The sequence below is a fragment of the Trichomycterus rosablanca genome, chromosome 7, assembly GCF_030014385.1.
Source record: "Trichomycterus rosablanca isolate fTriRos1 chromosome 7, fTriRos1.hap1, whole genome shotgun sequence".
Classification (NCBI taxonomy): Eukaryota; Metazoa; Chordata; class Actinopteri; order Siluriformes; family Trichomycteridae; genus Trichomycterus; species Trichomycterus rosablanca.
Window position 1 is genome coordinate 13539925 of NC_085994.1, and position 25175 is coordinate 13565099.

At 37.6% G+C, this 25175-nt stretch overlaps 2 protein-coding genes across 5 annotated transcripts in view; one reads left to right on the forward strand and one right to left on the reverse strand.

The window, feature by feature from the left end:
- On the forward strand, positions 1-21772 carry spata6 (spermatogenesis associated 6). Of its 2 annotated transcripts, XM_062999025.1 has the most exons (12): positions 1-90; positions 467-604; positions 3145-3193; positions 3297-3338; positions 4963-5087; positions 5328-5408; positions 10057-10314; positions 11888-11983; positions 13539-13705; positions 16128-16224; positions 16658-16749; positions 21182-21772. In XM_062999025.1, the coding sequence occupies exons 1-12, from the start codon at positions 1-3 to the stop codon at positions 21342-21344; spliced, it is 1398 nt and encodes a 465-aa protein (XP_062855095.1). In that variant the 3' UTR covers positions 21345-21772. The 2 variants fall into 2 exon arrangements, with proteins under 2 accessions (XP_062855095.1, XP_062855096.1); XM_062999026.1 differs by lacking the exon at positions 10057-10314.
- Positions 21516-25175, reverse strand: part of dnttip2 (deoxynucleotidyltransferase, terminal, interacting protein 2) — a 9707-nt gene continuing 6047 nt past the window's right edge. For 2 of the 3 annotated variants that reach the window (XM_062999024.1, XM_062999021.1), the window contains exons 3-7: positions 25010-25148; positions 23751-23846; positions 23464-23628; positions 22308-22417; positions 21516-21871 (exon numbers count right to left, since the gene is read on the reverse strand). In XM_062999024.1, the coding sequence (XP_062855094.1) occupies positions 21775-21871; positions 22308-22417; positions 23464-23628; positions 23751-23846; positions 25010-25148 (607 nt within the window). In that variant the 3' untranslated portion in view covers positions 21516-21774. The remainder of the gene's footprint in view (positions 21872-22307; positions 22418-23463; positions 23629-23750; positions 23847-25009; positions 25149-25175) is intronic. The other variant, XM_062999023.1, reaches the window with a different exon arrangement.

Sequence of the window (25175 nt, forward strand, 5' to 3'; positions counted from 1 at the left end):
ATGGGCGGACTGACACCACCTAAAAAACCTTCACACTCCAGAGTACAGCAAAGAGCTTTAAAGTGCACTGTACAACTCACACTTCATGCTGTAAGTTCACCTACATTCACGCGTTTACACTTATTTAGCTCTAAGTTTAGTCTGTTGCGGTATTTGATTCCAACAACAAGTGTTAGGTGGCTAATCGTGCTAGCACAGCTTTGTTGCTAACTACCCAAACATCAAAAGTGCTAAACTAGCTGCACAGCTGGTAGTCAAAGATGTAGATTTATAATAACATATTTTCATTTTAAAAGATGCTTGTAGACTGTCGTGTTATTTTGCATTATTTAAGCATTAAGCATTTCTGCATTATAGCTGAGTTAAGCTGATAGTGAGTTCCTGTTCTACATTTCCTTTTCTTTGCCATTTGTAGCTGGTATTCAAGAGCTTTTTGCTTGATTTGTGCCGACTTCTGTCCATGTAGATCACCTGTCCTGGTGTCCTGTTACATTCCCAAGAGGACATTTATCTGAGTGTCCGAATGATGGGACAGTACCACAAGTCAAAGTGTGTCCCTTCTGCTTTCCCTCTTCTGCTGCATGAAGAAATGCTGTTTTCCAAGGTAAGGTGGGACACAATTGCTCCTATACAAGATACAACTGATACATAAAAAATCTAGTGATTGAAGAAAATCTCCAGCAGTTTTAGTCTAATCTCTCAGTGGGTAGCACTGTCGCGTCACAGCAAGAAGGTACTGGGTTCGATCCCCAGGTGGGGCGGTCCGGGTCCTTTCTGTGTGGAGTTCGCATGTTTCCCTGTGTCTGCGTGCCTCTTTCTTCTCACAGTCCAAAGACATGCAAGTGAGGGGAATTGGAGATACAAAATCGTCCATGACTGTGTTTGTGAACTAATGAATCTTGTGCAACAAGTAACTACCGGTAAAAACACACGCTGTTCACCAGAGCTGAGATCTCGAATACATCGTATCGAATCTCGGCTCTGCCTGCCGGCTGAGGCTGAGCGGCCACATGAACAACGATTGACCTGTTGTTCGGATTGGGACGGGATTAAGCCGGATGGGGACTCTCTCTCAGACTAGTGCGATTACAACCTCTGCTGGCTGGTTGGTGGCGCCTGCACGGAGATGGGAAAAGAGTGCGGTATAGGGTGTGGCTCTCCGTACACAGCGCTGTACTGCACGGCACTCGTCAAGTGTAGGTGATAAGATGTTCGATTGCTGTGCACGTGTCGGAGGGGGCGTGGAGCAGCCTCGTCCTCCCCAATCAGGAGCAGGGACCAGCATTAGTGAGAGGATGATTGATGGGCAGAAATTGGATGCGCTAAAAGTGGGAGAAAACAGGGGGAAATAAAAATCCTTATAAATAAATAAAAAAATAATAAATCTCTGTCCTTACCAGAAATAAAGAACTTAAGACACTCTCAGCCTGTGGACAGTTGTTTAATACACTTAATAACAGTCAATAAAACTTAAAAATATACCCACTGGCTACTTTATTTAAAACAGCATACTGACACTTTATTTGCTCTCAGAACAACCTTGATTCTTTTGGCATGGATTTTACAAAATGTCAGAAACATTCTAATGGGATTTTCCATATTTATATCATTGTGGACACACTGTCAGATGCAGGATAATACTCCAAATTTTCTGTTCTTCCACATCCCAAAGGGGCCCTATTGGATTCAGATCTGGTGACTGGATTGTCATATTTATCTGACCACGCTCTGTGACATGGTTCAATATTATACCGGATGTAGCCATTTTAGGAGACATAATTTGTATTTATTAAGGGATGCACATAGTCAGTACCAATTTTCAGGTAGATGTTTGGTTTTTGGTGCTCAGTGTGTGCCAGCAAAACTTTGTACCAACCACCATTACACCGACACCAGCAGCCTGAAAATGCAGCATGCAACATTTCTCTAATCTGCTGTTGATTTTAGTGAGTCTTTGCTCAATGTAGTCTTTGATTCCTGTTCTTGTCTGAAATGAGGGGTATCCTAGGTGGTCCTCTGTTGCTGTAGCCCATCAGTTAAATGGTTGTTTTACATACTTCCACACCGATCAACCATAACATTAAAACCACCTCCTTGTTTCTACACTCACCGTCCATTTTATCAGCTCCACTTACCATATAGAAGCACTTTGTAGTTCTACAATTACTGACTGTAGTCCATCTGTTTCTCTGCATGCTTTGTTATCCCCCTTTCATGCTGTTATTCAATGGTCAGGACCCCCACAGGACCACTACAGAGTAGTATTATTTGGGTGCTGGATCATTCTCAGCACAGCAGTGACACTGACATGGTGGTGGTGTGTTAGTGTGTGTTGTGCTGGTATGAGTGGATAAGACACTGCTGGAGTTTTTAAACACCTCACTGTCCCAACTGGACTGAGAATAGTCCACCAACCAAAAAATATATCCAGCCAACAGCACCCTGTGGGCAGCGTCCTGTGACCACTGATGAAGATCTTAAAGATGACCAACTCAAACAGCAGCAATAGATGAGCGATCGTCTTTGACTTTACATCTACAAGGTGGACCAACTAGGTAGGAGTGTCTAATAGAGTGGACAGTGAGTGGACACGGTATTTAAAAACTCCATCAGCGCTGCTGTGTCTGATCCACTCATACCAGCACAACACACACTAACACACCACCACCATGTCATTGTCACTGCAGTGCTGAGAATGATCCACCACCTAAATAATACCTGCTTTGTGGTGGACCTGTGGGGGTCCAGACCATTGAAGAACAGGGTAAAAGCACATTTTCCAGGCTAAAAAAAGCATGCAGAGAAATAGATGGACTACAGTCAGTAATTGTAGAACTACAAAGTGCTTCTATATGGTAAGTGGAGCTGACAAAATGGACAGTGAGTGTAGAAACAAGGAGGTGGTTTTAATGTTATGGTTAAACGGTGTATCTAAACTATAGAGCGGTGCTCCTCAACCTTGTTAGTTGGCCACTTGCCACACTAATGAATTAATGTATAGAAATAATTGTTTGTATTAATATTGACCGTCTCAGCAGTGACCTGTAGATCTGCGTTAACAGTGAAATGTTAGCTTTGCATCTGCACTAAGCTTACATTAGTAAGCTACTGTGTCATCTAATGTCTTTCTTCATTTTTCTTTAGATTTTCTCGGGAGCATTTGACCCTGGCGATATAGCTGATCATCTAGAAAGTAAGAGCTATCAAGGCAATGTTTGCTTTTTCATTTCTTTTTTTTATATGCTCAGGATCAATAAACTAATATACACTCATACACATTTTGTTTTTTGCTACAGATGATGCAACCTGTTTTGAGCTCATTCAGCTTGTTCCTCCAGGTAAAAAAATGCTCTAGATTAATAAGTGTGGAATGTCTCTTTTTTATTTTCATTAACCACTTTATCTTGGTTAGGGTCAAGGCGGGTCCTGTTTTACTTGGAAGCACAGGGTGCAAGGCAGGAATACCTTGAAAAGGGTCCTAATCCATTGCAGAGCTCCGTCCACTATCCTGCTCAGACATAGCTAATTAAAATTTGTGAAACAGACCTCTTACTGGCCTATCAATGGCATCATTGCACACAATTCATGATGGGCCAGGGTCATTAGAGGCCTGACAGTAGTCATGATCGTATTTTTATGGCCAAAGAAAAAAACAAAAACTTTAATGGCACTCTGGTGGTGCAGCGATCTATAATACCTGCTCACCACTGCTGCAGTCCAGGTTCGAATCTCACTGGTGCAAGTGGCTGGCGTGGTTGGTCATGTTTGTTTTGTGAATGGCTAAAGCTTATGGAATGTAACCTGTCTAGGGTCTTCTTGTCATGTGCCAAGTGGTTCCCTGACTTGACACTGAATATGAAATTACATGTTGACATTAATATAAAAGAGGAGTTTTGTGCTTGTTTACTGAAGTCACATATGTGTGTCACACACCATAACATTAAAACCACCTCCTTGTTTCTACACTCACTGTCCATTTTATCAGCTCCACTTACCATATAGGTAAACTTTGTAGTTCTACAATTACTGACTGTAGTCCTTCTGTTTCTCTGCATGCTTTGTTAGCCCCCTTTCATGCTGTTCTTCAATGGTCAGTACTCTCCCAGGACCACCACAGAGCAGGTATTATTTGGGTGGTGGGTCATTCTCAGCACTGCAGTGACATTGACATGGTGGTGGTGTGTTAGTGTGTGTTGGTGCTGGTATGAGTAAATAAGACACAGCAATGCTGATGGACTGAGAATAGTCCACCAACCAAAAATATCCAGCCAACAGCGCCCTGTAGGCAGCATCCTGTGACCACTGATGAAGGTCTAGAAGATGACCAACTCAAACAGCAGCAATAGATGAGCGATCGTCTCTGACTTTACATCTACAAGGTGGACCAACTAGGTAGGAGTGTCAGAGTGGACACGGTATTTAAAAACTCCAGCAGCACTGCTGTGTCTGATCTTTTGTAAAGTTGCTTTGAGACAATGTCTGTTGTAAAAAGTGCTTTATAAATAAATTTGACTTGACTTGATTTGATCCACTCATACCAGCACAACACACACTAACTCACCACCACATTGTCATTGTCACAGCAGTGCTGAGAATGATCCACCACCTAAATAATACCTGCTCTGTGGTGGTCCTGACCATTGAAGAACAGGGTGAAAGGCAGCTAACGGCATGCAGAGAAACAGATGGACTACATTCAGTAATTGTAGAACTTCAAAGTGCTCCTATATGGTAAGTGGAGCTGATAAAATGGACAGTGAGAGTAGAAACAAGGAGGTGGTTTTAATGTTATGACTGATCGGTGTATGTCTCATGCTTTGTGTTTTTACTTTTTGAAGCTAGGTTGACTGTAGCCTTATTCACTCTATCCAAGGTCTGATAACATGAAAAGTTATCCTACAAGGTAAAAAATGGTCTCTTCTACCAAGCCATGACCAGTATGTCTCCTAACTGTTAACACAGAGGGTGAGATTTTGGCCACTTTTGAAGAGAACACCAGAGACTTTCTCTACCCAGGCCCAAAGCTGATTCCCCAGTCTCCAGGTTCAGAAAGAGAGATTCTGATGAAGAAATCCATCTCGTTCCCGGTGTGTATCCCTTCCACTCACCATGCTGTCATATCTCTGATGAATGTTAAAAGCCACTGCCATTTTCTCGCTATTTGCTTCAGGACATGGATTGTTTGGGTAAATTGATCTGCCAAGAGAGTCATTACCTTCCTTTGCTGAGTGTCTTTTCATCATCGTAAAAGTTCTTATTGGTTCTTATTCTTTCTTTTTCTCCTGTTTTTTCTCTGTTTTTCTTACTTTAATCTCTCGTTCCCACAGGGGATCTCACCCAAAGTGGAATTTTCAACCATGTCTGTCATTGAGGAGTGTGATTTGAAAGCGAGCCAATCAACCTGTTCTGTGAGTCCTGTTTATTTTTTTTATGTTTAACTAAGTATTGTAGTTAAGATATTAAAAATATTGCAATTAATAAACTTACTAGTAGGGATGTAACGATACACTCTACCCACGATGTGATGCGATTCACGATACTGGGTTCACGATACAATTTTTTCCCTATTTTTTAAACTGAAATTGAAGACAAATTATGACAAATTTTCCTTTTATTATTTCTGTTAAAAAAATAAAATAAAATATTGTATTTGTGATTATTTTTTATTCATCTAAATAATGAATGCCCTTTTATTTCTGAGGTAGGTACAAACTATGCAAAACAATTTTGAATTAAGCCCAATTTGGCTGAAAAACCCCGAATGGTGTATAGCGCCAGTGCCCTCTGCTGTTTTAAGTGAATATCGATTCATTTTACATGTCAAATCGATTTGAATCATGGAATTTTGAATCGGTTATTAACTGTTTTGTGGTGCATCGTTACATCCCTACTTACTAGTACCAGTATAATAAAATTAATTATACTTTTATGTAAGAGCATATCTGGAGCCCCTACATCACACACTGTCAACACCTGAGGTTCCAATGTAAACTGTACAAAATACTTTCAGAAAGGTAAACTAAGTTTAGTGTTTCAGTCTGCTTTAAACTGCTATCTCACACCAGATTGATTGGTACGAATTGGAACAATGTGTTACAATAACTGTTGACAAATACGCCCCCTCCGACACATGTGCAGTTGCCAACCACTTCTTCTCACCTACCAGAGACTGATTCACACTGTGTGTTGGATCATTCTCAGCACTGCAGTGGCACTGACATGGTGGTGGTGTGTTAGTGTGTGTTGTGCTGGTATAAGTGGATAAGACACAGCAGCGCTGCTGGAGTTTTTAAACACCTCACTGTAACTGCTGGACTGAGAATAGTCCACCAGCCAAAAACATCCAGCCAACAGTGAAGAACAGGGTGAAAGCAGGCTAAAAAAAAGTATGTAGAGAAATAGATGGACTACAGTCAGCAATTGTAGAACTACAAAGTGCTTCTATATGGTAAGTGGAGCTGATAAAATGGGCAGTGTGTGTAGAAAGAAGGAGGTGGTAAGTTGAACTTAAAGTGAATTCTTTTTCCCAATGCACTGATTTTCATTCTAATGGTTGTAACTCTGTATGTGCGATGTTAATGCACACTTTAAAAAGCAGGTGTCTCCGCTAGCATGGGACAATAATTGTATTAGACATGCTGTATTTTACCTGTGTGCTATTTTTTGTCTGATCCTGTTGTAAGGATTTGTGTCAGTGTAAGGAAATGGTGTCTTGTTATTATCAAGCCTAACTTATTCACATTGTAGGTGAAACGTAATATTGTATGATCTATTTTATTGTTATTTGTGCAAGTCTGAAAGCCAAGTGGTAACCTTGAAAAGATTTTGCGGATATTGCTTGTGTCGTTGCTGTAAACCTTATTGATTGCTTTGTGCAATGCAAGGGAGATGGCAGAAAAGTGGCTTTTAAGAGACAATCACAAAATTATATGGTAGGACACATTGAATAGCCTTGTCAATCAACTAATTGTCTGTTTCTATATATCTTATACCTCTTTGGCTTCTGACACCTCAATGGTTTTAAAAGCATCTTTAAGAAGGGAATTTTCTTGTGAAGATAATTACACTGAGCTGTACTGGTTGAGTTGATATCTATTGAGACTCTCTCTTTTATTTGTTTGGGGGAAAAGATGGTCAGTCTGTGCTTGATTTAAAGATTTTACTTTAGCATTCTGTGGCAGTCTGCTCTGTATAAAAGCCAACTTAAAGACAACAGCTGGCAAATTTCCAATTTTCATGTCTCGAATGGCAGATATCCATGGCATCTTTTTTTAGATTTCTGTTGTGTAAGTTTTAGCAGTATAAAGACTTCTATAATGGGGATCCTTGAACAATGGCTTTATCCTTTAAACAGGGCATTCAGAACACTGAAAAGCATCTGATTAAAAAGCACATCCATTTATCAGCACTACAGAAAATGCTTTGTACTAAAATGGAAGATGCAATGTTTATGGTAAACATACATACAGTATCCTCCATCCTCATACAGGCACAAATGGTAATTCATTTTTGATGAGGGATTGTTTTACATTTTTGAATAGGGGGGCATTAAAATAACGTAAATCATTTTAGCTGTAATTAAAAACAAAATTGTAACGTTTCTGAAACTACCAGGATTCCTTGTTTGTCTTTATTTATTTATTTATTAGGATTTTAACGTCATGTTTTACACACTTTGATTACATTCATGACAGAAACGGTAGTTACTCATTACACAAGATTCAACAATTCACAAGTTCAATGTCAAACACAGTGATGGACAATTCAGTATCTCCAATTTACGTAATTTGCATATCTTTGGAATGTGGGAGGAAACCGGAGTTCCCAGAGGAAACCCACGGGGAGAACATGCAAACTCCACACAGAAAGGACCCAGACCGCCCCACCTGGGGATCGAACCCAGGACCTTCTTGCTGTGAGGCGACAGTGCTACCCACTGTGCCGCTTTGTTATTATAAAGGTTGTGGCACAGCATCTCAAATCATTTAAGGCAGGACTGTCAATCTTACTTACTGAGCCAACCTAAAATTTGTTTATTATAGTTTCTAACAGACCAAGTTAATGACAATTAATGTGAAAACTTGGCCAATCAACTAATAAGTTGAATCAGGTTTGTGAATTGAGGAGAACCCCAAAGCTCTTCAGTATTATTTCTAAATTATTATAGATATCCAGGTAATTGCAAAGTTTTCCAAAACTTTTTCTTAGAACTATCAAGCTTACAAATCCCAGTCCAGTTCTGTTGTTACTTTTTCTGGTTCATTTATTTGCTATTGTTTCCTTTTGGAGACACTTCTGGTTTGGACCTGAAATGGCATGCTCTTTAATTGACTTTCTCTATACGGTTTGCATGCATTTAATTTAAACAGAGCTTGTTTCTGCTTTAATAAGCTACTTGTGTATTTGGCTTTTTTGTTTCAAGGACAATCAGCTTTATCTTCTGTTACCAACAACAGCAAAGCCACTAATCACATCAGACAAGCACAACTTGTTCTTTAAAACAACCTCTTTGTGGCTCCACCAACAGAAGAGAAAAGAGAAAGAATGTAAAGAGAATACAGGGGGGAAGATGCTTTAATTCTATTAGATTGGCTCTTTTCAAATAACGATCTCTGTCAGGATTTATTTTTCTCTGCTTTTTAAAAATGACTTAATATGCCAGGGTGCTCTGATTAGCATTTAAATTATCTTTGTTTTGTTTTGCTTTTTTTGACATCCATGTAATGCCATTATCATATTAGTCTGAAACCGACGATCAAATGCAATTAACATTTTTAAAAACGTATTTATCCAAGATGTGCCCACAGGAACCCAGTTATTGGAACTCAGAATTATGTTAGCTGAGATTAAAGTTATTGAAGTCATTTGCCTGCAAACATGAGATTGAAGGAGGAGAGATTTACGTTTGGTTACATGTGTTGGACTGAGCTGGACATTGTAATTTGGTGTGTTAGCATGCGTAATGATACTAGACAGCTCTCTCAAGGAATAATGTAATAATAGAACATAGTTTTTCACCCAATTTACTGGCTAAAAGTTTTATAACACATCATTTTGTTGCTTGATATACGTATTTCATAATTCCAGTAATAAATCAGGCTTGGTGACCAAGTGGGTTATAGTAAAACTTTTGTTTTAACCTTCTTTTATTAACACTTATTCATTTTTACTAACTAGGGTACTTGGATGGGCAGCAGTAAAGTGCGCTAGCACAGTTTAAATTTTAGCAGTGCTATCGACTGGTCGCGTGTCTGCACAGACACAATAGGCTAATGTCCATGAAGGGTGGGGAGGGGTTCACCAAAACAGCCTAGCCACTGTGTGTTAAGTCAGGAAAAGGCAACTGCCGTTTTAAGTCCGGTATTTTTACTAACTGCTTTGCCCTGGTCAGAGTTGTTGTGAACCCGGGACCATCTAGTATCACAGGGAGCATGGCAGGAACACACATTACTACACAGTGCACCAGTGAATTACAGGGCAACACACACTGACACATTCACTCAGACATTGGAAACTTTTGCATGTTTTGTGCGGTGCTGCTTTTGATTTCTGAAGCTACTAGTATAACCTGATTATTATCATTTGCAGCTGTTAAAGGCTTTGCTTATTAAATATAGAATGGAATAGAATACCTTTAGTTGTCATATATACGTACATATACAGGTGTACAGTACAACGAAATTCTTTTTTTGCACATCCCAGTTTATTTGGAAGCCGAGAGGGTTAAGGGCCCAACAGTGGCAGCATGGCAGAGCCCGGATTCGAACTCTCAACCTTTTGATTGATAGCCCAAAGCTCCACCCACTAGTCTACCACTATCATTGTAACTAGCCAAGTATCATTGTGCTAACAATGTCCTCCTGGACATAATTTCCCCTATAAATTACAAACAAACAGTGTCAAACATCACTTTAAAAATAGGCTTATTGGTGTACATGTGGGATTTTTTATTATTGTATTTTTTATATAATGTAGTGTTTCCTTCGCAGTTCCGAGTTTGGAAAATATGCATTAGACAAAGAGCGCAGTTAACAGTTTTCTTTTCTCATTTTCTAGCCCATAACCACTACCCCATGTCATCCAAGAACAAGCGCAACAACAGTAAATAAGACACAGTCAAAGACACCAAAGACAAGTACAGGGTCACCCTGTGGTTACCAGAGGCCTACAGTAGCTTCCCAGAGCCGCAGCCTGTCACCCTACACACACCGCAAGATGTGCCAGCTCTCAGAGGAGGCCATTCACCGGCTCCGTCATCTCCAGATTGGACCCTTTACTTTTAAAAAAGAGCTGTTTCCGCAGCAGCCTTTTGTGGTGGGAACTATTGCTTAAAAGCATTTTGGAATAGGATTGTACCATGGTTAAATTGGTCTTTGTAAAATTTTCTAGATTAGCATTCTGATGTGTAAAAGTATTCTCATCTCTTAAAACATGTTTTTAGGTCTAACTGTGAAGAAAACAATATCTAGTCATGTCAAAATCATGAAGCATTCAGCAAAAATATCAGTCACATCAACAAAAATATGCACACTTGAAAGTCACACTTTAAAATATGCACACTTGAAAGTCACACTTTAAAATATGCACACTTGAAAGACACACTTCTTGTCAGTCCTTTTCCAAAATAAAAGCATCACAATTAATAAGTCCTGCAGTAACAATTACCCTAATGACCTAAAAGTCAAATCATACCTATCAAACAGTAATTTTTTTTAATTTTTTTTAATGCATTTTCTCCCCTTTTTCTCCCTTTTAGCGCATCCAATTGCCTGATTGCGTCATGCTTCCTCTCCACCAATGCCGATCCCTACTCTGATTGAGGAGAACGAAGCTAACCCACGCCCCCTCTGACACGTGGGCAGCATGCCGTATGCATCTTATCACCTACACTTTGACGAGTGCAGTGCAGCTCAGCGTTGTGTACGGAGAGACACACCCTGACAGCACTCTTTTCTCATCTCTGTGCGGGTGCCATCAATCAGCCAGCAGAGGTCGTAATTGCACCAGTCTTGGGAGAGAGACCCCATTCGGCTTAGTCCCGCCCATATCCGAACAACAGGCCAATCGTTGTTCATGTGGCTGCTTAGCCTTAACCGGCAGGCAGAGCTGGGATTGATAGATGTATTCAAGATCCCAGCTCTGGTTCCAGCGTGTGTTTTTACCGCTGCGCCACCTGAGCGGCCCTATCAAACAGTAATTTAATAAGCTTGGTTTGCTTGGTAGGAATATTATGATTGTGTGTTTAAAATTATAATAATTGTGTGTTTAATAATGATAATAAGACAAATACTTTTTTAATGTCATAGTTGTATTTTTATGCAACTGTGCAGTTACACCACTGTTAAGACCACTTTACTGGTCTAATGAAGCATGCACAGAGTATTCATGTGACTACACCCTGCATGGTTTATTAATTATTTTCCCTTCTAATTTTGTTTGTCAGTGCACAGTGGTGCAAACTGTCTGATGTGGTATGTGTAATTAATAGCGCAGTCCCACAGTGGCAATGTGTCCTGTTGCTACCAAATCTTACCAGATAGGTATCTAGGGTACTGGACCTGTGGGCAACTGAAAAAGTTGTTCCAATTTCCTGTTACCAAAAGTTCTGGTGCTTTTTCTATTTGCATAATGCTAGCAGGCTTGCAAACTCACTTGACTGGATAACATGAACTCAATTAGCTTCCCATCTCAATTTTGGCCAGATAATGTGAACTCAATTTGCTTCTCATCGCTCTATACTATCCTCTAAGAAATGAGTAATTCTAAACTAAAAGACAAGTTTAACTGAATAATGCTGTCTTGTAAATTAAATACTGGTGTGGTCATCTTCACATTTAAAAATATTATGTTAAGAATATTAAAGGCTGATTGCTGTCTGTGTTTGCAGGTTCCTTGTAGTCCAAACTCTTCACTGATTGAGTGTTCTACATTATCTTCAGCAGTAACGTCTTCACCTAAGAGAATCTCTTTCCACCAAAAATCAGTAAGTTTTGCTGCCTACTTTACTGATTAATAAATCTGATTATTGGGTAGATGACATGCAGTTTGTGTGCATGTCCATTATTTATTTATTTTTGTTAAAAATAATATAATAAATACAACCCCAAATCAGGAAAAGTTAGGACAGCATGGAAAATGCAAATAATAAAAAAACACTTTCTTACATTTACTTTGACTTTTATTTAATTTCAGACAGTATTACCCTGCGATATCACTTCATTTATTAATAAACATCCATTCCTGCATTTCAGGCCTGCAACACATTCCAAAAAAAGCTGGGACAGTAAAGCATTTACCACTTTGTAATGTTACCATTCCTTTTCACCACACTTAAAAGACATTTTGCCTGGAATGCTGATTCATTTGACCACAATACATGTTTCCACTGTGTGATGGTCCATCCTAGATGCCTCAGCGCTCAGAGAAGTTGACGCCGCTTCTGGACATGGTTAACATAAGGGTTCTTTTTTGCACAGTAAAGTTTTATGTGGCATTTGTGCATGTAACTCTGTATTGTAGTGCTTGACAAAGGTTTGCCAAAGTAATCCCTCACCCATGTGGTTATATCAGCTATTGTTGAGTGGCGGTTGTTGATGCAGTGCTGTCCGAGCACAAAATAAAAGTCAAAGTAAATGTAAGGAACACTGCATTTTTAATTTATTTGCATTTTCCATACTGTCCCAACTTTTTCGGATTTAGGGTTGTACATAACATACACTGCATGGCCATGGCTAATTATCAAGTATAGGTGCTGGAGCCACATCCAATACCACAGACACTCCAAAATCTGGAGTGAGGAGGCTTTTATAGCTGCAACGGTGAGGATCAGTTTCATAATAATTCTTCCGATTTTAAAATGGCCCAAATACTTATGGTCCAAATACTTTCAGCCATAAAGTGTAGATTTATTTACTGTACAATACTTTTTTTTTTGTGAACACACATCTGCAAATGGGGCAGATTTAAAATGTATGTTTGCAGCCACAGAAACACTTTTACTTAGAATGTATAGTTTATAATATAATGGCACTTTTAATTTGTTATGCTTTCAGAAAAAGTCATGAAAAGACAAAGTTGTTTTATGCCATATAGACATATTAGGTCTAATAGGAATTTATAGGGGATCACAAGTGGCACAGTGGTCTATTACAATAACCCACTACCACTGAGCTGCTGGCCGGTCAGGTGTCTACACAGACATGATTGGCAGTGTTTGATGTACCGTTTCAAACCCATTTGAAACTGTTACTTTTCACTGACCATTTAACATTTGTTTCAGTTTGTAATGCATTTTGGTTTTCTACACACACTATAGAGAATGTAGTAATTTCTATGGTGTTAATGGATACTATTGCCATGATTAGCAGGGGTGTATTTCTTCTTTTACTGTGCCATTTACACTTTATTGCTTCTTTTCCACCATCACACTTTATGGAACTTAAGGTCAAAACCTCCTTGAGGTAGTTCCAAATGATCAATTAATCTATTAAACCACATAGCTATGCTAAATAGGCTAATAAAGCTCTTCATCCTTTCAGGCAAGAGGTGATTCTATGGGTGTGAGTCGCATTTCTCCTGAGAAAAATTCTGCAAGGTTCACCAGAAGTCCCTCTTACATGAGAACTCCTGTTCATCACTCCAGCCCTTTGTCCAGCAGTGCCCGGGAACAGAGTCCACTTCTCACCCGCTCTACACTCAGAGAAAGGTACAAGTTTAAAAAAAATATACAGCTAAATAATACCAATACATACCGAAGCAACACTCCTGCTCAAGTGAGAGCTAAATAATCAGATAACTGCAGTAAAGCAGATTTTGGCAACAATTTAATCAGCAGGCCAGTGCGGAAAGTGATATTGTATTAATATGTAGGGTAGCAACAACACACCACAGGTAGGGTAACTGCAATGAAGCTAGTTTTATTCACCTGTAAGGCTAATTACAAATGATAATTAATTAATAATAAGCCGCTCAGGCGGTGCAGCAGTAAAATACGCTAGCACACCAGAGCTGGGATTCCAAATACATTGTATCAAATCTCAGCTCTGCCATTCGGCTGGGCGGCTATATGAACAACGTTTGGCTGTTGTTCATCCAGGTAGGGATGAAAATTCCTTGCTCAAATAAGTAACATTATTGCTTATACACACTTTTACATACAACTTTTACGTATGTAACAATATAAAATATATTAAATGACAAGGTTCAATTAACTGAATAAGCTGGTTAGAACTAAGGCTTTATCATAATTCTTTATTCTATTATGTAGCACAATATATATTAATGATTAGATTCTCACGGTCACCTCACGGTTAGAAGGTCCTGTGTATGATTTCCAGGTAGAGCAGTCCAGGTCCTTTCTTTGTGGAGTTTTGTGCATGTTCCCCCTGTGTCTGTGTGGGTTTCCTCCGGGTGCTCCGGTTTCCTCCCACAGTCTAAAGACATACAGTCAGGTTAATTGGAGATACCAAATTGCGTGAATGTATGGCCTGTGATAAACTGGTTACAGGTCCAGGGTGTTTTCTACCTTTTAACTATTGAATTGGACCCACCGTGACCCTGAATAGGATATAACAGTGGTATAACAGACAATTAATAAATGAATGTTTGCTACTGTAGCACCCAATTTCCAGTATTTCTTTTTTTTCTTTTTTACTTTCTTTCTTTCTTTAAATTGACTTTTACAATACCATTTTGTTTACTGTTGGGGACAATAAAAATGGCTATTTTTTTTACATAATTTTTCATGTACATGTAGATAGCAGCTGCTTATAGTGTGGCTGCTTTGCTTTTAAAAGTTTCACATTCAAAGACAAATAGATAAATCTACTCCCCATCTTTAAATGATGACATTTGATGTCTGCTCATGTTTGTTCATTATTAAAAGAAAAAGACAAATATCATTGAGAAAACAAGGAGAATGGGTATTGATTGTGTTGCAGCACAATCTAATGCATCTGACCCGACGCACAGTTTAATAAATTCTGAGAGACCCTTGTCATTGATCTGAACAACAGCCTGCTGAACCGACGAATGTTTGTTTGTTTGCTTGTCTCTTTTTCTCTCTCTTTCTCTACCTTTTAAAACCCCGCTGGGACAGGAGTAAACATTTAAAATCAATAGACAATTTTTAAAGTGGAAAGTAAATTAGAGAGTAAATAATAGGAAATGTATGATACTTTTGTCCTGATTGAAAGCATGACCAAAGTCAGTGGGCGGAAGATTAAGGCTGGTTTGGCAGATTCAGACAATAAGAGAGCAGGCACGTCTTTTGGATGTCTTTGATGGGAAATGAAATGATGTCTTGTGAAGTTCAGTCTGTCCTTTTTGCACTTGTTGGCTTCTCAGGCACTAATCATTTGGCTCAGCTAACCATCTGAAGCACAGCTCGCATTAGGTCCATTAAACACAGAAACCACTGAACTGTACTAACTCTCCCAAAAATGAGAGCTTTTCTTCCTTTTCAGCTGTCGTTTTTCCATGTTCATTTCCTCTTATTTTTTCTTTTATGTGCCATAATTCCAGTGTGTACTCTTGGTCCAGCTTCTGAACTAGAATTTTGAAAAGCTATATGCATTGTTTATTATAGTTTTTTTTAAATAATGTTTATTCCAATTTACATAATGGTATAATGTTACATTTAATTTTTGTTTGTAATTCAGTTTACTTTTTAGTCTACAGGTTTAGTTTATTTCCTAGCTTCATTATATGTTTTACATTTGGTTTTACCTGTGAGGTTACGAGTTTTGATTTATTTTAGTCTATTTTAATTCTTGTAGTTTTAGTTATTATTCTTAACATTAATACACCTGGTAACCCCTTACTTACTTTAAGAAATACTTATGAAATACTGCCTATTCATTAATCCTAAGGTATCTTTTATACCTTATCCATAACTTTGACATTATGGATTTGTAGGGTCCACACTTACCATTCCTAGACACACAGCACAGACTAGTGGTACTAACAGGTATTGCAGCAAGAATAAAATTATCTTTACTCCAAATGCCACAATTATTACAAATAGATTTAAAGTAAAAAGTAGTCCTGATATTTAATACAGATGGCTGAAACTTACTTTGTTTGTTCTTAATGGTCCAAGAAATAAAAGTGCAAGTGTTTTTGTGCAGGTTTCAAAGCCCCTCCAGTCCCTCTCAATCAGCAGAGATTCACAGTCGTGTTCAGAGGATTTTACGCACTCATTCCACTCGCTGTAGGCTCTCCTTTGTAAGTATTAGCTGAGAGACTTATTTTGTCTTAATGATAATATAATTGTTGATAATTTTATAATTTGTGATGACAAATTGATAAATGAACTTACAAATATTATATTTGTACTATTCAAACTTGTATATAAATCAGTAATAAAAAAGTACATATTAAAGAATGAATTTATTAATATAATTAAGTCCATTTAAAATGTACAAATAAAAGAATACATTTATTTAAATATTTGTCCAATTTAAAATGCAAAATATAATTAATACATAGAAAGCAGTTATTTGTAAACTGCCTGTTATGGGTTTTGCAAGCTGTAATTAATCCCAGTAACAATTTTATATGTAATAGTCTTATGTAAAAATGAAGTGTTTTGCCATAAATAAAAGCAGTGATTATTGTTTAGGTTTGTATTAAATCCCTTGGATCTGTATGTCTACAGGAGGAAAAGAGTAAGGAGCAGGAATCAGGTCATAAAGAACCTCTTGAGTCCCCTCATAACTTATTTTGTGACAACCAGCTTCAACCAAAAAGGTACAAACTGCAGCAACACTCAAACATAGTTCATCAAATTTAGATTTTATATATTATTAAAAAGTTCAGGTTTTGCTATTGCTGCCAGCTAATCTGTCAATTACACGTTGTCAATTACAGTTTAATTATTTCTGCAACTGTTCACTTTTCATGACTAAATGTAAAAGCATTAAAGAATATTAGGGTTTTTATATATCTTTGTTATTGTGGGTTTTATTTTTGTAGGGTCAAAACTATACACAAAGCAACTTGGATTTGGTGTAGATTATTTCATAATGTCATGACCTATTTTTTTTTGTTAGTGATTATTACATTGCAATTGGAAACATTCAAAGATGATATGTTGATGTGCACAGAATTAAATAAAACTAGAATATCCGTTGATTTGTTCTAGCTATTTAAATAACATAAGTTGACATTTTAAGTTTAAATGAATAACAAATGTGCACTGTTAGTCAACCCCCAGCCTGAGTACTTGGTGGAACATCCCTCTGCCTTGCTAACCTCTAATATGTGATTTTATTAAGTTCTATCAAGCTCTGACAGCTCTCTTGTGGAATCGTTGCCCATTCTCCTCATGCTTTCTCCAGTTCATTTAGGTTTAATGGCTTTTTTGCTGCAACTGCAGTCATTAAATCCCACTAAAGATTTTATATGATGTTAAAATATGTATACTGAAAAGGCCACTTTAAGATAATCCAGGACTGATTCCTTAACCAAGCTTTGGTTGACTTAGAAGTGTGCATGGGATCATTGTCTTGGTGGAAAGTCCAATCAACACCAAGGTTCAGTTTTACCACAGAGAACATTAATATTCCTCCTTAAAATGCCTTGGTATTTCTGTAAATCCATGATGCCAGTCACACAGTCAAGATGGCCCAGTTCTGCAGAAAAACATCCCCACATCACTACTGACCCACCTTTATCTTCATAAAAAGAGATTTACCCCATTTATCCAATGGTAAGCATTTCCAAATAAGCAGGCATAATATAACCTTGGGGAATGTTTTTTCTCTGGTCATAAGCCTTGAGCCATACAAGCTGTTGATCCATACAGCCAATCGGTCCTAGTTTTGATTAGTCACTGTGTCTTGGAACTCCTAATGCCTATCAAAATTTTCTCTGGTGTGTTCCAGTCCACTCTTCCTGTGCTTTGTGTTCATAAGTGGTGTTCTTCCTTGAGCCTGGTCAAGAAGTTCTTGGTTAAGTGATCTACTTATTGTACCACAGACACACTTCTCCAAGCCTTTATCAGGTCATCCTGTAAATCTTTTACAGTAACACTGTTTTTCCTTTGTTGTCCTGGTAAGAAAGCCTGATGAAAGCCTAGGTTTTAAGATCAGCATTATCATGTAGGGGTTAAGTAGAAGTATTAACTAGTAATACTTTTGTTTTACTTATCAACTTATCTCCTTACCAATGTTGATTAAAAAAAACAACCCAATGATCATGACATGCTAAGAGTAAATTTGTCTGGATGGTCACATAAAATTTAAGAACCTACCAAAAACAGGTATGCTATAATTTATAAGTTGCTGCAAAACAGGTCTCACTGTCCTCAGTCAACCCCATTAAAAAAAAAAAAAAAAACTCCATAATTTATATGATGAATGTATAAAAGTTGTGAGAATGTTTGTTTCTCTAAGCAAATTGCATCTTTCAACTTTGACTTCTTAAGAGCTTTGAAAGCATCTAATACGAAGTGCAAATTATTTACAGTTATTAACAGCTTTTATTTAGCAAACCATATGTCCAAAATAAGTCTACTTGTGTTTTTGGGTTTTAGGAACTCCTAATTTACCATCAACAGTATTACATTAATTAATTTACCTTAAGGCTAGATTTGCCCATTAAATGCCTTACCTTATTTGCATATGTTGCAAACAGTTACACTACCTGACGATCAATTAGAGATGCAAAATACTGATGCGCTGAATACAATGTTTACTTTGGCATTGTAGAATGTGATGTAATCTGTTTAATAAATTATTAATGAAAGCAGCCATGAAAGATGCAATAAATGTTTGCCCTTTTCTATATTAAAAAATCTGAATATCTTTGACATTTTCACATATTGAGAAAAATGTGTTTTTGAAAAGATATAATGGAGCACATTAGGGATTAGGGATTGATTTAATTAATTCAGTGATTAATGCCTCTGCAGTATGTCCTCTAAAGACATGCATTGGAGAGAATTCTAAAGGAAGTAGTCTCTTCAAAGTGACTCTGCAACTGCAGCTCATTTGGATAGAAACAAAAGTTAAAAGGCCTAGAGAAGCCTTCGTATTAGTGTGCTGTATGAAATGTAATGCTATTAATGTAATGACTGGTGTAAAACAATACAAGTAAAAAACTGACCATTGTGCCAGAAGAGGTTGACATTTTAGTTTACAACTTTGCAGGTAAAATGCATATCATGTCTGCTTATTTGGTAATGCTTATGAAGATAAACAAATAAAAACAATACAGTAAAAATGTACAACCCCAGTTCCAACAATAGAAGAAATGTAATTATAGGTCTTTTTAAAATGTACAAATACAAGACATTTGTTTCACTTAAACAGTTTTGTTTTATTTTGTATATAAACACTCATTATAGATTTAAAAACTGCAACATGTCCAAAACATTTTTACCTCTCTTTTAAAATTAAATTGTGGGTTTTTTTTTACAACACTTTATTATCTTACATTGCACTTCATTACAAACCACATTTTTTTTATCTGGTAGGATATGAATGAATAAAATAAAATAAAGACTTTTGTGCTTACTAAAGGTTTTTTTTTTGTAATTATGTAAAATACACCGATCCGCCATAACATTAAAACCACCTCCTTGTTTCTACACACACTGTCCATTTTATCAGCTCTACTTACCATATAGAAGCACTTCGTAGTTCTACAATTACTGACTGTAGTCCATCTGTTACTCTGCATGCTTTCTTAGCCCCCTTTCATGCTGTTCTTCAATGGTCAGGACCACTACAGAGTAGGTATTATTTAAGTGGTGGATCATTCTCAGCACTGCAGTGACACTGACATGGTGGTGGTGTGTTAGTGTGTGTTGTGCTAGTATGAGTGGATCAGACACAGCAATGCTGATGGAGTTTTTAAACACCTCACTGTCACTGCTGGACTGAGAATAGTCCACCAACCAAAAATATATCCAGCCAACAGCGGCCCGTGGGCAGCGTCCTGTAACCACTGATGAAGGTCTAGAAGATGACCAACTCAAACAGCAGCAATAGATGAGCGAGCATAGGAGTGTCTAATAGTGTGGACAGTGAGTGGACACGGTATTTAAAAACTCCAGCAGCGCTGCTGTGTCTGATCCACTCATACCAGCACAACACACACTAGCACACCACCACCATGTCAGTGTCACTGCAGTGCTGAGAATGATCCACCACCTAAATACTACCTACTCTGTGGTGGTCCTGACCATTGAAGAACAGGGTGAAAGCAGGTTAAAACAGTATGAAGAGAAACAAATGGACTACAGTCAGTAATTGTAAAACTACAAAGTGCTTCTATATGGTAAGTGGAGCTAATAAAATGGACAGTGAGTGTAGAAACGAGGAGGTGGTTTTAATGTTATGGCTGATCAGTGTATATGAAGGATGCAAAAAGAATAATAGACACTGTAGCTTTGTACTAGTGGATGAATGCACTTAAATGGATGAATGCAAGTGGATGAATGCACGTCAATATAATACATTTTCCCTTTTTGTTTTTAATTTCCTCTTTACTACTATAGAAGTGTAAAGGAAAATAAAAGTGCGCACAAAAATGATGGACATTGTGTGTTAATTTTCTTTAAAATAATTCAATATCGATATTCTGTAGTTCCTCCACAATGTGAACTTGCTTTAATGCTTCAAGGAGTCTAGTGCCTAACGTTGCAAATTAAATGTATAATCCAATTGTTAATACATCCAGCACAATGGACTTTTACTGCATATTACAGAATAACTAAAGAGACCTTTGTGGTGCAGTGAGAAGTTCAGTAGCCCCTTCTCAAATATTGGGAAAATAATGGATAGTGTGGTTCCATTTACCACAGTAGGTGGTGTAGACCAAAATCTGTTCCTACACTTTAAAATAAGTAAATAATCTAAACTACTATTATAGATTTGTATTTAAAGTCACTGGTGTTGTTACCTGTGATTTAAGATTCCTTCTTAAGCAGGCAGCCTGAAGCAGAAAAATATCAAGCAGTGCTTCCACCAGGAATTCACATTCTGTCAAATTATTTTAACCGATAGCCTATTGTCATTAATTCATGATTAAAGGACACTAATACTGATTCTAGTAAGGCACTGCTATGCACATATTTAAATGTAAAGCATACCTGAGGTTATGTAATCATCTTTGCAGTAAAATTCTAACTTGTCAGTTAAATGCGCAGTGGAATGCATGTGTTTTCTTGTTGCAGGGATACCACTAAAGAGCCATCTGTTCATTTAGATAATGGAACATTCTGGACCAATAAGACAGCCAGATACACTGGGAAGTCTCACAGAGAGGTGTTTGAAGACAGTTTGGGCAAAATCTACAAGAACCTGTATAAGACACACATCACTGCTCAAACACAGTAATTCACACAGCATTTAGTTCCAAACCAATTAGGCTATTTTTATTAGTCCACACTTTAATACTTTTTTATTATGTGATGATTATTACTGCTCACAAAATATAATAGGTTTCATGACTAACCGATCATGAAATATCTCCGCTAATACTATGAAGAAGAACAATACAGATGTGCAGCTGGTTTACATGATTTATTGAAGAGCAGTTTGTGAGTGATAAACTCTTATGCTCTGGATCCTTGCAGACTGGTGTCACAGAAGTCATGTTTCTTTAGTCAAGAAAAACAAAAATCAGACATGAAGATACTGAGGAAAATCATTTTTAGTCTTACATTTTGAGAAAAAAAAAAAAAACATAATTCATATTAAAATGCATCACTGTGATCTAAAACCATCTTTCTGATATTTGTACAGAATAAAATGGTTATATCTTACATCATTTATTTTTATGAAATTTTTTCTTTTGATTCATCTTTCCAGCAGCCTCTTTTGCTTTTTCTGACATGATCTCTTGGTACTTCCTCTTGTTAAAGCTAAAAATGCAAAACAAACAATTGGTATTTAATGAAAGCTTAGTAAGAGCATGCAGAGCCAACACATGGCTACATTAACACCAAGATTTGGTGCTTAATTCCAATTTTAAGTTTTAGATGTGAACTTTGACAACCTGAGCAGTATTCAGAAACTATAAAAGCACATTAAAAGCAATCTGACATGGAAATACCAGGGCAAATACAACTATTGGTTAGAGGTTAAGGTACTACCACTAGTAATCAGAAGATCGCTGGTTCTAAGCCTTACCACTGCCAGGTTGCTGCTGTTGGGCCCTTGAGCAAGGCCCTTAACCCTCAATTGCTCAGACTGTATACTGTCACTATACACTACTGTAAGTGACTTTGGATAAAGGCACCTGCTAAATGTCAAATATTCAATTCAAATGTTTTATACAATAATTTAAAGCTACATTACCTTCTGAACTCTGCATCAGCCAGCAATTCCTCTACCATAGTCCTCTTCCTCTGTTTTTTAGGAATCCGGGAATGGTAGAAGTCAACTGGATTATCAACCACTGTTCCAACCTGTAGAAACAAACAATCATTTAAGTTAACAAGAACGAGATTGCATTAATACCAGTTCAATCAAGTCATGCAGTCCAAATATGCAGCAGTAAATAAGATGCCAAATGTAGAAAATAAGGATGGCTTTGCTTTATAAATAATTATTTTTAAAGCAAAGTATATGATTGTCCAGATTACAGAAAAGTTAACATTTCAAGACTTAATGGAAAGCATGTAAGACTTTCATTGAGTACATTTTTACACATGGATTCTGCAAGGCGTTTTAATGATGGGTCTTCACTTTTACTTACTTATTTAAAACTGTATTCATCAATGTTTGTTTGTTTATTAGGATTTTTACCATCATGTTTTACACACTTTGGTTACATTCATGACAGAAACAGTAGTTACTCATTACACAAGATTAATCAGTTCACACAAGGTTATATCAAACAGTCATGGACAGTTTTGTATCTCCAATTCACCTTACTTGCATGTCTTTGGACTGTAGGGGGAAACCATGTGCAATGTACCCTGTTCATAAACACAATTTTAAATACTTGTTTGTTTATTGTATCATTATTATTGCCTGTTTAATTTATTAACCACTGTATCCTGGTGAGGGTTGCAGAAAACACTGGGAGTAAGGCAGGAATCGCCAAATTCATAGCAGGGCTTTATGTCCCCATCCTTCCAGACATAGCCAACTGTGTCTGTGTAGATGCCCGGTCAGCTGACAGTACCACTGAGATTTAAACCTGGATCTAATGGTGATGGGCTATCATAATAGATCAATGCTCCACCCAAGCGCCCTGTTCACTAAGTTGTACTTTTATTGTCTTTTTTCATCTATTGAATATGTTCCAACTCTTACTCACATTATTTGGAGTTTTAACTTTAAATTTCTTAATTACGTTTTAATTATAAGAATTTATAAAGGTTTTTGGCTACTTTACATGCAGTATTGAAATACATGATTAAGTAGTCAAATGTTAAGATGCTCATCCCTGGTAGCACTGCTGACTATAGTGTGTTATTTATAATTCGTTATACAGACAAGTCCTCACCTGAAAGTATTTGGGAAAGCCTTCTCGATCATTCTTCTTGTAAAAGCGCTTTGGGTCCATGGCTGAACGCATCTTTAGGACCCTGAGGTCATTCTTTAGTTCCTCTGTTAGTTCAGGCGCTTTCATGTTAAACCAGCCTTCTCCTGTGGTCTTAGCTCTCTCCTCCTAAACAAATAAAAAAAACATCATGATCTCTATCATCAAAAATTAAATCCAAATAACAAAATAACCTTACTTAAAACACTATAATTATATATTAGATGTAAAAAAAAAAATACGCTGCTTACCCTGCGCTTCATTTTCGCAATATGTTTTGATTCCTTGTATGGTGGCACAGCATCTTTCTTTTCAAAGTCTGCACCAATCACACTCTTTTTCAGCACCTGTAAATAAACATAAAGATAAATAAAAACCAGGCTGATCAAATGACATACAATCAGCATAAGAAAAACGGCATGCTTGATAAGGGAAGTTCCAAGATAAACATAGAGGGTGCATATGGAACAATTAGCAATGTAAATAAAATAAGCATATAAGAAACTCTTTAGGAAGAAATGTGTGTATGTGTGGGGCAACATCTTGTCTACACCCCATATACACCGATCAGCCATAACATTAAAACCACCTCCTTGTTTCTACACACATTGTCCATTTTATCAGCTTCACTTACCATATAGAAGCACTTTTTAGTTCTACAATTACTGACTGTAGTCCATTGGTTTCTCTGCATGCATTGTTAGCCCCCTTTGATGCTGTTCTTCAATGGTCAGGACCCCACAGGACCACCACAGAGTAGGTATTACTTGGGTGGCAAGTCATTCTCAGCACTACAGTGACACCGACATGGTGGTGGTGTGTTAGTGTGTGTTGTGCTGGTATGAGTGGATAAGACACAGCAGCGCTGATGGAGTTTTTAAATACCTCACTGTCACTGCTGGACTGAACATAGTCCACCAACCTAAAATATCCAGCCAAAAGCCCCCGTGGGCAGCGTCCTGTGATCACTGATGAAGGTCTAGAAGATGACCGACTGAAACAGCAGCAATAGATGAGCGATCGTCTCTGACTTTACATCTACAAGGTGGACCAACTAGGGAAAATTGTCTAATAGAGTGGACAGTGTGTAGACACGGTATTTAAAAACTCCAGCAGCGCTGCTGTGTCTGATCCACTCATACCAGCACAACACACACTAACACACCACCACCATGTCAATGTCACTGCAGTGCTGAGAATGATCCACCACCTAAATAATACCTACTCTGTAGTGGTCCTCGGAGAGTCTTGACCATTGAAGAACAGCATGAAAGGGGGCTAACAAAGCATGCAGTGAAATAGGTGGACTACAGTCAGTAATTGTAGAACTACAAAGTGCTTCTATATGCTAAGTAAAGCTGATAAAATGGACAGTGAGTGTAGAAACAAGGAGGTGGTTTTAATGTTATAGTTGATCGGTGTATATATTTACAACAGGACACAAAAATTACATAGATTTCAGTCAACTAAAAACTGCAATTAAGTACCAACACTTATTAAAATCCCTGACCTCATCTTGGTTCTTCTGCTCCTTCAATTTCTTTAGGTTATCAGAGACAGACTTTGGTTTGGTGCCATCAAAACTTATATATAACCCACCAAGCTCCTTCATTTTCAAACCAGGATCTATTGAACTGGATAACGTCGTCCTGAAAGAAGTAAAATCGGGGGATTAT

Bases quoted from the DNA above. Each gene is read 5' to 3' on its own strand.
- spata6 (XM_062999025.1), top strand. From the start codon at position 1: ATGGGCGGACTGACACCACCTAAAAAACCTTCACACTCCAGAGTACAG. The intron at 3,194-3,296 runs GTAAGAGCTATC...TTTTTGCTACAG, and splicing joins TATAGCTGATCATCTAGAAA to ATGATGCAACCTGTTTTGAG. The intron at 13,706-16,127 runs GTACAAGTTTAA...GTTTTTGTGCAG, and splicing joins CGCTCTACACTCAGAGAAAG to GTTTCAAAGCCCCTCCAGTC.